The sequence below is a fragment of the Pongo abelii genome, chromosome 20 (genome assembly GCF_028885655.2).
Source record: "Pongo abelii isolate AG06213 chromosome 20, NHGRI_mPonAbe1-v2.0_pri, whole genome shotgun sequence".
NCBI lineage: Eukaryota > Metazoa > Chordata > Mammalia > Primates > Hominidae > Pongo > Pongo abelii.
The window spans coordinates 8,146,959-8,159,764 of NC_072005.2; the positions used below are offsets into that span (position 1 = coordinate 8,146,959).

General features: G+C 57.4%; 1 protein-coding gene across 15 annotated transcripts in view; it reads right to left on the minus strand.

The window, feature by feature from the left end:
- Nucleotides 1-9,601, minus strand: part of FBN3 (fibrillin 3) — an 86,470-nt gene extending 76,869 nt beyond the window's left edge. For 9 of the 15 annotated variants that reach the window (XM_054539527.2, XM_063719891.1, XM_054539528.2 and 6 more), the window contains exons 1-8: nucleotides 9,373-9,600; nucleotides 7,254-7,422; nucleotides 7,044-7,126; nucleotides 6,068-6,166; nucleotides 5,784-5,879; nucleotides 4,819-4,938; nucleotides 1,900-2,097; nucleotides 1,677-1,802 (exon numbers count right to left, since the gene is read on the minus strand). In XM_054539527.2, coding sequence (XP_054395502.2) covers nucleotides 1,677-1,802; nucleotides 1,900-2,097; nucleotides 4,819-4,938; nucleotides 5,784-5,879; nucleotides 6,068-6,166; nucleotides 7,044-7,126; nucleotides 7,254-7,405 — 874 coding nt within the window. In that variant the 5' untranslated portion in view covers nucleotides 7,406-7,422; nucleotides 9,373-9,600. Of the gene's footprint in view, nucleotides 1-1,416; nucleotides 1,543-1,676; nucleotides 1,803-1,899; nucleotides 2,098-4,818; nucleotides 4,939-5,783; nucleotides 5,880-6,067; nucleotides 6,167-7,043; nucleotides 7,127-7,253; nucleotides 7,423-9,372 lie in introns of all 15 variants that reach the window. The other 6 variants (XM_054539533.2, XM_054539534.2, XM_063719892.1 and 3 more) reach the window with 5 other exon arrangements.
- Nucleotides 9,602-12,806: the final 3,205 nt, after the last annotated feature.

The following is a 12,806-nucleotide window of genomic DNA, read 5'->3' on the forward strand; positions in this document are numbered from 1 at the left end:
TAGGTACTGCTATTATCTACCATTTTACAGATGGGGAAACTGAGGCACAGAGCGGTTAAGTCACTTGCCCAAGGCCACAGGGTCTGTGAGCAGCTCTGGGTGGGAGCCCCGGACTGATTCCAAAGCCTCTGTTCAGAGGCTGGTTTGTCCAATCCAGGGTCTGGTCTTTAGCAGCTGAGAGAGGACCCCGCAGTCCAGGGGATGTGTCCATAGCTACCCCTAATGCCAACTGTGATGGCCCCCAGTGGTGGAGACCTAGAAAGCCTGGAGTTGGCCAGCTGGATGCGGTGGCTCATGCCTGTAATCCCAGCACTTTGGGAGGCCGAGGCAGGCGGATCACCTGAGGTCGGGAGTTCGAGACCAGCCTGACCAATATGGAGAAACCCTGTCTCTACTAAAAATACAAAATTAGCCAGGCGGGGTGGCACATGCCTGTAATCCCAGCTACTTGGGAGGCTGAGGCAGGAGAATCACTTGAACCTGGAAGGCAGAGGTTGCGGTGAGCCGAGATCGTGCCATTGCACTCCAGCCTGGGCAAAAAGAGCGAAACTCCATCTCAAAAATAAATAAATAAATAAAGTCTGGAGATGGCCACAGCATGCTGGCTGAACTCCAAACACAATATTCTCAGCTCTACCTGGTAGTGGCCTAGCCTGAGGGGACCAGGGTGATGCTGGAAAACCTCCAAGCCCCCTCCTGTCTCCCCAGACCAGGACACTGCCCATCCTCTGCCACCAGCATTCATGTTCCTGGCCAGCCCTGCTGGCCACAGGCAACTTCCAGGGCCTGACATTCAGCTCATCAAGACAGCAAAAGGAGGGAGAGGCCTAAGCGCAGCGGGGTGTTGGGGGGGGGTTCCCACTTGGCCAGACCAAGTGTCTGGGGGTTGCTGAACGGTGGGCCTCCAGCGGGAGCCACAGCCCAAGGGACCGCCACCTGGGCAGGGGGTCTGGGGAGTTGAGTGTGTTCTGGACTTGTTGACTGGACTCAAGCAAACCTCCCCTTTCTGGGCCTCAGTTTCCCCATCTCAAAAATGAGGGTGGGGCAGGGCGAGGTGGCTCATGCCTGTAGTCCCAGCACTTTGGGAGGCCGAGGAGGGTGGATCACTTGAGGCCAGGAGTTCAAGACCAGCCTGGCCAACATGGAGAAACCCCATCTCTACTAAAAATACAAAAATTAGCTAGGCATGATGGTGTGTGCCTGTAATCCCAGCTACTTGGGAGGCTGAGGCAGGAGGATCTCTTGAACCGGGAGGCGGAGGTTGCAGTGAGCTGAGATCACACCACTGCACTCCAGCCTGGGTAACAGAGCAAGATTCTGTCTCAAAAAAAAAAAAAAAAAAAAGGAGAGAGACAGACAGCTGAACAAGGGGTCTCTCTCCTACCCACTCTCTCCCACTCCAGCCCCTCGGTTCACTCAGGCAGTGGGTGCCATCCAGGCTGCTGGCAAAACCTTGGGAACAGGTGCACACGTAGCTCCCGACAGTGTTGGTGCAGTCACCCCCGGAACAGAGGCCGGACAGGCTGAGACACTCATTCACATCTACATAGACAGGGACAAGGTCAGAACTGGGCATCTCACCAGCCTGAACCCTCTGCCTTCCTGCAGGGGAGCCTGAGCCCCCCAGGTCATGAGTCACAGAGGAGGTCTCAGGTTGTCCCCCTCCAGTCACCCACCTTCACATGCAGTGCTGCTGTCACTGAGCCGGTGTCCAAATGGACAGTGGCAATGGAAGGAGCCCACCATGTTGACGCAGCTGCCTCCCTGGCACAGGCCTGGCACAGCCTGGCACTCATCCACATCTGCAAAGACAAAGCCCGGCAAGGGAGTGAGAGGCCCATCGGAGGGAAGAACCAAGGCGGCCAAGGCCTCCCAATCAGCCCTGACCCCACTATTCACCTTGGCAGGCCCCTGTGTGGATATTTGGGATGAAGCCGCGCCGGCAGGGGTGTGGCTGTGCAGGGCAAAGTTCACATGGAAGGCCCCAGGCACGGCCCACGGTGGCACAGCAACGTGCCTTGGTGCACACGAGGCCCGTCAGCTGATGCTGGCACCCCTCGGGGCCTACTTGGCCAAAGCAGGGTCCCGTCCGGTAATCTGCAGGGCAGACAGATGTGGGTACCTGGCTGAGGGCTGCCCCTGTCTAGAGAGCTCTGCGTCTCTAACACCTTCCCAGCGGCCCCTGCACCCACAGACCAGGCTTTACTTATGCTGCTCCCTTACTAAATAGAACATCTTTCCTCCCCTTTCCCTACCTAACGAACTCCTATGCACCCTTCAAAACCCTTTTTCTTCAAAGCATTTCGTGACCAACTTCCAAGAGACCAGCACCTCCAAGCCCATAAAGCTCAGGGCCTTTGTGAACACCCTGTCTGAACTGATGGGACTCCTTCTCCAGGCCTATCCTCCCTTCAGGCTTGGGCAGGGACTCACGGACGCCCAGCTAAAAAGCATGTCTAGTCCTTGAGCACACGCCTGGCCCTGCCATATCACCCAGATCTGGGGAAGGATCTGTTATCTGCCTAAATTCTCTGGACCCCCAACATCACATCCCCAATCCCCATCAGGCCCAGCCCAAGGTGACCGCATTGGTTCCCCCAACCCCAGTACATGAGCCCAGATGTGACTTCTTGGCTCTCTTCTCCCAGATGTTTCCAATAAAGGAGTTAGCTCTCAAACAAGGGCAGCCCCTCCCAAGAGAAGAAGCCAAACTCACCCCCAACTCAGGCCCCATAAGGAGGAGGGGCTTCACAGAGACCCCCACCCCACGGCTGTCCTGATGCTCCAAGCCAAAACGTAATTCCTGGCAGCTCCCCCACTCCCCCTTCCCCTCCCCCTCACTCTCCTGCCACCCAGAGCTTGGCCCGCCTCCAACAGCCCATGTTCCAATTCTGCAGTTTCCAGAAGCCCACCCTCAAACCCAGGTCACTTCCCCAGCCCCTCCAGCTTCTAGTCCCCGGGTCCTGCCCATCCTCACCTTCCTGGGCCGAAACACCACGTCAGGCACTCAGATGCCTCCTGAATCTGAAAATCTCACAAGCCTGGACGTCCCTGACGCCACCCACTCCTGTTCTCTTTCTCTTTCTCAGCCTCCTGTGGGCTCTGTTTTTTCTGTCCTGGCTTAAATGCCCAGGTGGCTGTCTCTGCTGGCCCTTCGTTCTCTCACGGGGATCCTCAGCTGCATCCTGGGCTTCAGTCCCCATGGACGGAGCAGGCCACACTGCTGTCTCAGCCCCAGGCCTGAGTGTCCAGCTGCTTCCCAGACAACTTGCAAGTCCCTCGGCCAACACTGAGCTCAGAGTCTTCCTCCTCCCTGCCAGGGTGCACCACTACCTTCCCCCCAGTTTTCAGACCAGGCTGGGGTTCATCTTGACTCCTTCCTTCTTCTCTCCGCATCCCTGCCACACCTCACTGCTCACAAGAAAGACATCACTGTGTCCATTCTCCTTTTTTCTTTTCTTTTCTTTTCTTTTTTGAGACAGGGTCTCGCTCTGTCTTCCAGGCTGGAGTACAGTGGTGCGATCTTGGCTCACTGCCTCCCAGGTTCAAAAGATTCTCATGCCTCAGCCTTCCAAGTAGCTGGGACTACAGGCACGCACTACCACACCCGGTTACATTTTTTTGTGTATTTTTAGTAGAGATGGCTTTTGCCATGTTGGCCATGGCTGGTCTCAAACTCCTGGCCTCGAGTGATCTGCCCGCCTCAGCCTCCCAAAATGCTGGAATTGCAGGCGTGAGCCACAGTGCCTGGCCTCTTTTCTTTCTTTCTTTTTTCTTTTCTTTTCTTTTTTTTTTTTTAAGAGAGGTAGGGTCTGGTTCTGTCACCCAGGCTGGAATGCAGTGGCACCACCACGGCTCACTGCAGCCTCGAACTCCTGGGCTCATGCAATCCTCCCACTTCAGCCTGAGACTACAGATATGCACCACCATGCCAGGCTAATTTTTTACTTTTGTAGAGAAGGGGGTCTCACTATGTTGTCCAGGCTGGTCTCAAACTCCTGGTACGTCCACCCTCTTAATTTTGGTAACAACCTCTCAGCAGGTAACCCCACCCATCTTAGCCCTCTTAAAAATGGGATCATTTTTAAGAGTTAGGGTGACCGGCTGTGGTAGCTCATTTTGGGAGGCCAAGACAGGCAGATCACTTGAAGCCAGGAGTTCGAGGCCAGCCTGGCCAACATGGCAAAACCTCATCTCTACTAAAATTACAAAAATTAGCTGACCTGTGGGGATGCCTGTAATCCCAGCTACTTGGGAGGCTGAAGCGGGAGAATTGCTTGAACCTGGGAGGCAGAGGTTGCAGTGAGCTGAGATCGTACCACTGCACTCTAGCCTAGGTGAAAGAGCAAAACTTTGTCTCAAAAAAAAGAGAGAATTAGGGTGCAATAAAGAGGGGGTTTGCCCATCTCATGAAGTCCAATCCACCCTACCAGATCCAGCTGAGGGGTCCCCTCCTCCAGGAAGCCCTCCCTGACTCCCTTCCGTGGAGCAGATGGTTTCTCTGTCCTTCACATGTTCCAGGGCTGCCCCAACCCTTGTCTTAGCCTTGACACCCCCAGATAAGAATCTTCTGCTTGCAGTTTCTTCTCCTTGCCCCTCAGACTGGCACATCCTCTCTCTTTCCTACCAGACTCCAACACAGGCGCTCGCTCAGAGCCAGTGAATAGCAGATGTTTTGGAGAACAGATGAGCAAATGAAAGAAATGTCCTCAGACTGCCCCAACTGCGGGAAGGAGGCCAGCTGGGTCCTCTCAAAGCCTGGCCATGTCTCAGAGGCTTCCAGGAAACCCCCTTTCCTCCACCGAGTCCCCTGCCTACCTCCCACCCGCTCGTGCTTGGTACCTCTCTCACACTGAGGTCCCATGAAGCCGTACACACAGGCGCAGCGGTTGGGCCCAATGCAGCGACCCCCATTGTGGCAGCCGCGGTCACAGATGGCTGTGGAGGAGAGAGGGTGATAGCTGGAGGTCCCCCAGCAGCAGAGAGAGCTGGGGTTCACAGCAAGCCCCTCTTCACCCAGGAATCCCCAGGATCTGGCCCAGGTTGAATAAGATTGAGGCCGGGCTCAGTGGCTCACGCCTGTAATCCAAGCACTTTGGGAGGCCAAGGCAGGTGGATCACCTGAGGTCAGGGGTTCGAGACAAGCCTGTCCAATATGGTGAAACCCCATCTTTACTAAAAATACAAAAATTAGCTAGGCATGGTGGCAGGCGCTTGTAATCCCAGCTACTCGGGAGGCTGACATAGGAGAATTGCTCAAACCTGGGAGGTGGAGGTTGCAGTGAGCTGAGATGGTGCCACTGCACTCCAGCCTGGGCAACAGAGCAAAACTCCATCTCAAAAAAAAAAGGCCAGGTGCGGTGGCTCACGCCTGTAATCCCAGCACTTTGAGAGGCTGAGGCAGGTGGATCACGAGGTCAGGAGATCGAGACCATCCTGGCTGACACGGTGAAACCCTGTCTCTACTAAAAATACAAAAAATTAGCCAGGCACGGTGACAGGCACCTGTAGTCCCAGCTACTCGGGAGGCTGAGGCAGGAGAATGGCGTGAACCTGGGAGGCGGAGCTTGCAGTGAGCTGAGATCTTGCCACTGCACTCCAGCCTGGGCGACACAGCGAGACTCCGTCTCAAAAAAAAAAAAAGACTGTGACAATAAATGTCCCCTGCAATCTCCAGTCCAGGAAGAAGGAACCCTGGGCCGTGGGCAGGTGGCAGCAGAGACCAATACTCTGGGATCACAGTCCCAGGTGTGCAAGGAGGGGAGTCCCATGGGGATACTCACGCTGCCCACACACGGTGCCTGTGTAGCCCTTCTGACACAGACAGGACGCCCCCCGGCAGGTGCCCCCATTCATACAGCTCACACTGCACCCTGACCCTGGGGACAGAAAGGCAGGACGCACAGTAAGGTGGAGACGGGCCCCGAGATGCCCTCCCAGGACGGCTGCAGGACTAGGCATGCTCAGCCCTGCTCCTGTCCTTCAACAAAAGCAGCCCAGGCTCCTCGTGGCAACCGGAACCCTGTGACCTTCTTGTCCCTCCCGCAAGAGGCCACTTCCTGCTCACCTCGGCTCACCCCGCAGCTGGGAGCCAGCGTTCCATCCGCACAGGTGCACAGGTTGGGCTGGGAGCAGAAGCCTTCACCGCAGGCGCGCCTACAGATGGCTGGATGGGTGCAGCGGGTGGCAGTCAAGACCAGGACCGAGCCTGGGCCGTCCCTGCTCCATCGGTGTCCAGGCTGGCCGGAACACCTCGGTGGACGCTGCTGGTCATCTGCATCCCCGGCTCTGCTCATAGCACACCCCACCCCTGTTTTCATGGGACGTCCCCCAACTCGGGCTGGGCTGGGCAGGGGGTGTGACCCAGGCTGTGGGTTGGGGACTTTGCTAGAGCCATTGGGAGAGAACGCTCTTTGGGCCAGAGCTGCTGAGCTGTGAGGACAGAGCTGGAGGTGCTGGGGTCCTGGATACTGTGGTTGGGTGTCTCCTGGGAAGTGGAGTCAGATTCCAGAGACAGAAACAGAAAGAGACGGTGAGGCCAGAGAGAGACAGACAGACAGAGACTCAGAGAGACAGAGAGAGAGAATCAGTTAGATAGAGAGACAGTAACCGACAGAGAGAGGTCAGGTGCGCTGGCTCACACCTGGAATCCTAGCAATTTGGGAGGCTGAGATGGGAAAATTGCTTGAGGCCAGAGTTTGAGACCAGCCTGAGCAACACAGAGACCCCCATCTCTAAAAGTAATAATCATAAAGAAAAGAAACCAACAGAGACAGACACGAGCAGAGATGAATAGAGAAGCAGAGACAAAGCAAGGGAACCAGAGAGACAGACAGACAGACACAAGGAGGTTATAGGGCAAAGGAAATGAACATGGCAGGTTGGCCTGGAACCCCGAGGACAGACGCAAGGGCCATTCCTGTGGTTCAGCTAGAGGTCCCTGGCTAAGTCCCCGTGTAAACAGAGCTGGACCTGCAGGCAGGTAAGAGTGTCCTCGGCCTGTGCCCCCCCCACCCCCACCTCCAGACGGCAGTAGCACTCACGCACGACACACTGGCTCCTGCCAGGGAATGTCCTCCAGCCTGGACAGCAGTAGGCGTGGAACCGGGAGCCGCATACATTTGGCCTTCGGGGACAGTGAGTTGGGTCTGGTGAGCCCCTGCCTGTGTGGACATCCCCCCGGGTATTCCGCTGGCCCCAGGACGGCCCAATCCACACCGAAGGGGTCTCCCTGCATCCCAGGTACCACGCACCCCTGCAAGATGCCCGGGCTGCCCCGCCTCCGCACACGTCCAGGACCTGCAGCCTCCAAGGCCCCGTCCCAGCGGCCTTGGCCACCCGCCATGCACAACAGGGCCGACCAGGCCAGCAGGAGCCGGGCCAAACACAGACCCTCCAGAGTCATGGCGTGTCCCCTGGAGGCTGCGGAGAGGAAGCAGAGTCAGCCCTAGAAGAGCCCCCCACCCTGGCCATGGGGGACCCAACACAACGAGGAGGGCAGGGTGGTTGCCAAATGGGGCAGCCCCGGGGCCTCTGGGAGCACAAGGAGGCATCCAGCCCCAACCGGGAAGCAGTGAACAGTCAGAGGAGGCTTCCTGGAGGAGGTGTGATGTTAGAGAAGGGTCTTGGGGCTCAGGGTGCACAGCCAAGGCAAGACGGGTGTGGGACGTGGAAGGGAGGGGAGAGAGGGCCAGGTGGGTCCAGGTGGGGCCAGGCGTTGCAGGAGTGGGCGTAGCGGTGTCATGGAGGTGTTGCTCGTTGGTCAAGGACAATGAAGAGCCCTTGAAAAGCTTTGAGTGGGAGGAGCAAGGTCAGAAATGCGTGTTAGGTGGAGTGCGGAAGGGTAGCAGGGTCCCGTTGGAAAGAGCATGTCAGAAGGCTGGGGGCTGTCCAGATGGGAGAGAGAGGAGAGGAATGGGAGGCTCATGTCCTGGGAGGTGGGAGGCATTGAGGAAATTCCCAAAGTTCTAGCTGGGAGGGTGGGGCCGGGAGAGCGTCCAGGGTAGGAGGAAGATGGTAAGTCGTGGGAGGCAACAACCCCACTGTCCCTCTGTGACACAGATACCCCCACTCCTGCAATGCCTGGCCCCACCTGGCCCTGTGTCCCCTCCCCTCCACATCCCACCTCGGTCTTGCCTCCGCTGTGCACCCTCAGCCGCAAGACCCTTCTCTAACATCACACCTCCTCCAGGAAGCCTTCTCTGACTGTTCACTGCTCCCAGGTCGGGGCTGGATGCCTCCCTGGGCAGGGGGCCCAGGCAGGGGCTGGAACTTCCCAATGCAGAGAGTAACCCTGTGCCCAGCAGGGAAGGGACCGCTTCTGTGCCCATTTCACAGATGCGCAAACTAAGGCCATCACACCATGAGTGAGGGGCTAAGCTGGGGAGCTTAAGCCCACGAAGAGAAGAAGGAGGGGGAGAAGATCAGGAACGGAACTCGCTCCTGCCCCCCGTGGCTGGGTCTTTCCTGGGCCACGAAGGACGCGAGGGAGAAGACCGGGACAGGAGACGACAGTTTGGAGGGTGGAGGCAAAATACTCGAGGGAGAGAAGCCAGACCAAGTGGCCTTCCTGTTCCATTCAGGTTCCAGGGAGGAAAGGAACCCGGCCTAGGTGGAGAATGGGCGGGGAGCCCTGCTGTGTGGCCTTGGCCACGCCCCTCTCTGGGCCAACCTGGTTGTCCAAAGGCCCCGGAGAAGGGAGAGACCCCTGTCAACGTTGGAGGGTTGGCTGGCTGGAGAGGGGCGCCCTCTTTTTCTTCTCAGTTGTCCGGGTCAGTCCGCACTCTGAGGCTCTGTGGACTCCAAGCAGCCTCGGGCCCTGCAAGCCCTCCTCCCCCACTCCCTCCGCCCCAGCCCCCTGCCTCGGGTCGGGTAGGGGAATTAGGTGGGGGGAGTCTCTGGCCTGATTTGCCTCGGTCCCCCCTACACACCGCTGCCTCTGCGAGCCACACCCTGGAGTTTGTGGAATGAATGAGCAGAGAAGGCGCGCCCCGCACGGGGTGTGGAGACTGAGGGCCAAAGAGCGAGGGATCCCAAGCTCCGCCGACGGGGAGGGGGCGCCCCCGGAGCCCGCGGGGCGCGATCTCCACCTGGCAGGGCCCCCGGCCGCGACCACGCTTGGCTCCGCCCTCACCTGTGGGTCAGGGGCCCCGCGCCCCAGCCGAGCCCCTCCCGCCGCGTCCCCGCGCCCCCACTCTCCACTGCGGAGGGCGCCACTAGAAGGCGGAGAGGGGAGGGGGCTGGGCCCGGGGCTGCCTGGCTGCGAACAAAGGAATCGTCTCCCCCTCCCCCTGCCGGCCCCCCCGCCCCCGCCTTCCCCACCCTTCAGCGCCCGCGATCTCGCCCCGCCGAGGGCCCCGCGCCTTCACCTACCTGCGAGGCGGCGCGCGTGGAGGCGGGCACGGCAGGCGGACGCGCGGGACTCAGCGCTGCAGGGCGGGCTTCTGCGGCGCCGGGGACCCGGGGCGGGAACGCAAAGCCGAGAGGCCGACCCCGCCGCGTTCCCAGCCCAGAGCTGCTACTCGGGGGGAGTTGGGGGCGGGAGGAGTTGGAGGAGGGCGCGTTTGCACCTCTTAGCTCCCGGGGCGGGGACGGGGGGCTCCGATCCGGGGCGGGGAGAGAGGCTGCGGCTCGGGGGAGGGCCGGGTCTCCGAGTGAAAGACTCCGATGGACTGGAGGGATGTGAGGGCGGGCGGGGGGCTCAGGGCTGGGGGCGCCTAGTAGGGGCTGCCGGGGCCGCGTTTTCGGATAGAGATTGAGATGGAGGTGGGGCTCTGACTTTTGGGGGGCCTGGACGACAAGCCTGGGCAGAGAAATCCCGGGACTCACCTGGGCGGCCCTCTTACTGCCTCCCAAGCCGCCGCCCCCTCCCTCGAGCAAGGAGAATTGCCAGAGTGACGTTGGAAACTCACCTGGCTCTTGGAGCCTGGATTCTTAACTAGGCTGAGATCAGGGGCCCCTAAATATGTTGACAAAACTTTGGGCAAAGATGTATTTCCCAGGGAGAAGGGCCCAGGATTTCATCTGGTTCTCATAATGAAGAGGTTAACAATTCAAACGGTGTAAACTTTCAAATCTCTTTGAACCTGTTTCTCCACCTACCAAAGGAACCAGACAAGAATTTCGGCTCCCTATCTGTTGTCAGTACTCCAAACAAAAATTTCTAGGCTTTTCCATCACCTTCCTACCTTTGAGAATAGACCCTTAACATGGGGATCTGTCAGAAGCTGTGCGTTGGGCCTGAAGCTGTTACTCCATCCAGCAAACTCCTACGCATCTGTCAAAGTCCAGTTCAAAAATTCCCTCCTTATCTGCAAATTGTGAGTTTACTCTATTGAACTCCCAAAGCTGGGAGTTCAATATCCACCCACCACAGCACTTCCGGAATGTAATAAGTAAGTAAGCCCAGTGGGCTTGAAACCAGGAGTTCGAGACTAACCTGAGTAACATAGTGAGACCCCATCTCTTAAAAAAAATAGTTAAAAAGAATTAGCCAGGCCTGGTGGCATGCATGTATAGTCCCAGCTACTCAGGAGGCTGAGGCAGGAGGATTGCTTCAGCCTAGGAGGTTGGGGCTGCAGTGAGTTATGATTGTGCCACTGCACTCCAGCCTGGGCAACTGACCAAGACCCTATCTCCAAAAAATGGAGACCCTGTCTCCATTCCAGAAGTGCTATGGTGGGAGTATATTCAGCAAGTCAGCTTTGGGAGTTCAATAGGATAAACTCACAATTTGCAGGGAGGGAGAGGATTTTGTTTTTGTTTTGTTTTGTTTTGTTTTTTGAGACAAAGTCTTGCCCTGTCACCCAGGCTGGAGTGCAATGGTGTGATCTTGGCTCACTACAACCTCCACCTCCCAGGTTCAAGCAATTCTCCTGCTTCAGCCTTCCGAGCAGCTGGGATTACAGGCTTGTGCCACCATGCCCGGTTAATTTTTTGTATCTTTAGTAGAGATGGGGGTTCACCATGTTGGCCAGGCTGACCTTGTGATCCACCCACCTCAGCCTCCCAAAGTGCTGAGATTACAGGCGTGAGGCACCGCGTCTGGCCTGGAAGGGGATTTTTGAACTAGGTTTTGACAGTTGCATAGGAGTTTGCTGGAGGAAACAGAACAGGCAAAGGCCTGGAGAAGGAGAGAACTTAGAACAAACATGCCTGGATGGAGTGAGGTTGGAACTTTAGGGGAGAGGAGAAGAGGAGGGAGCAAGAGGAAAGCAGGAAACATAAGAAGAGGCTAGAAGCACCTAGGAGCCCTCAGCAGGCTCCCCGCCCCAGCCTCTGAGGGGAGACACAGTGGACTCACAGAAAAGGGAGGTTCTCCCGAGGCTCCACTTCTAGGTCTTAGACTGTGTCCGGGGAGCATTGAGGGCCCCAGGGCTGGGCTCAGGGAGCATGGGACAGACGCCGACTTCAGGGACAAGATCCAGTCATCCTGGCCAAGGGAGGGGGCCGTGGACCCTGTGAGAAGGGTCAGGTGGGGTGCTGGGGCATGGGGAGGGTGGACTGGGGAGGGAACCCCAGGATCAAGGTGGCCCAGCAGAGACAGGGGGGTGGGGTTCCTGTTGGAGGGTGGGCCCAGGGGCTATTGTGGACAAACCAGTTTCCCCGAACACCTTGGACACCTCTTTCCAGGCTCTTCTGCCAAGGTCCACCAGGATTTGTTCTGCAACAAATGTATCTTACATGGGGACAAGCACCGGGTGCCCTAGAAGCAGCCCAGCACAGGTGCAAAAGGTAGAGAGAGATTGTCCCATCCCAGGGACACTGCACGGCCACTGTTGCCATGGCTAAGTCTGGCGGAGGGCTTTCCTGGAAGAACTGTGGGCCAGGGAGCGACTCAGTCCTAGAAGTCTCCCTACCTGCCCTCCAGAAGAGAGGGGAGAAGGAAGCCAGAGGGTGTGGCAAGACCAAGATGTGGAGCTGTTGGAAGTCCCTGCGCCTGAAGTGCTCAATGACAGCAGTGAGTGGGCATTGGTTGTTCACAGCCCCCCACCCAAGCTACTGTCCACACTGTGTGCTGTGGTTTCAGACTTCCCATGATGCCACCCTGGTCTGTTATGTTATTGCCAGTTATTGATGTGGTATCACAGACAGAGTCACCCCCCCCCCACCCTCATTACATCACATTGTTAAGAAGGGACATTTAGGCTGGGCATGGTGGCTCACGCCTGTAATCCCAACGCTTTGGGAGGCCGAGTTGGGCGGATCACGAGGTCAGGAGATCGAGACCATCCTGGCTAACACAGTGAAACCCCGTCTCTACTAAAAATATAAAAAAATTGCCGGGTGCGGTGGGTCACACCTGTAGTCTCAGCACTTTGGGAGGCTGAGGCGGGCGGATCACGAGGTCAGGAGATCAAAACCATCCTGGCTAACATGGTGAAACCCCATCTCTACTAAAAATACAAAAAATTAGCTGGGCATGGTGGCGGGCACCTGTAGTTCCAGCTACTTGGGAGGCTGAGGCAGGAGAATGGTGTGAACCTGGGAGGTGGAGCTTGCAGTGAGCCGAGATTGTGCCACTGCACTCCAGTCTGGGTGACAGAGCAAGACTCCATCTCAAAAAAATAAAAATAAAAATAAATAAAAAAATTAGCCAGGCGCGGTGGCACACGCCTGTATTTCCAGCTACTTGGGAGGCTGAGGCAGGAGAATGGCTTGAACCTGGGAGGCAGAGGCTGCAATGAGACAAGATCACGCCACTGCACTCCAGCGTGGGTGACAGAGCAAGACTCCATCTCAAAAAAAAAAAAGAAGGGACATTTAGGCTTTAAATCCTACCACATATCAAGGTCCCCCCACCCAGG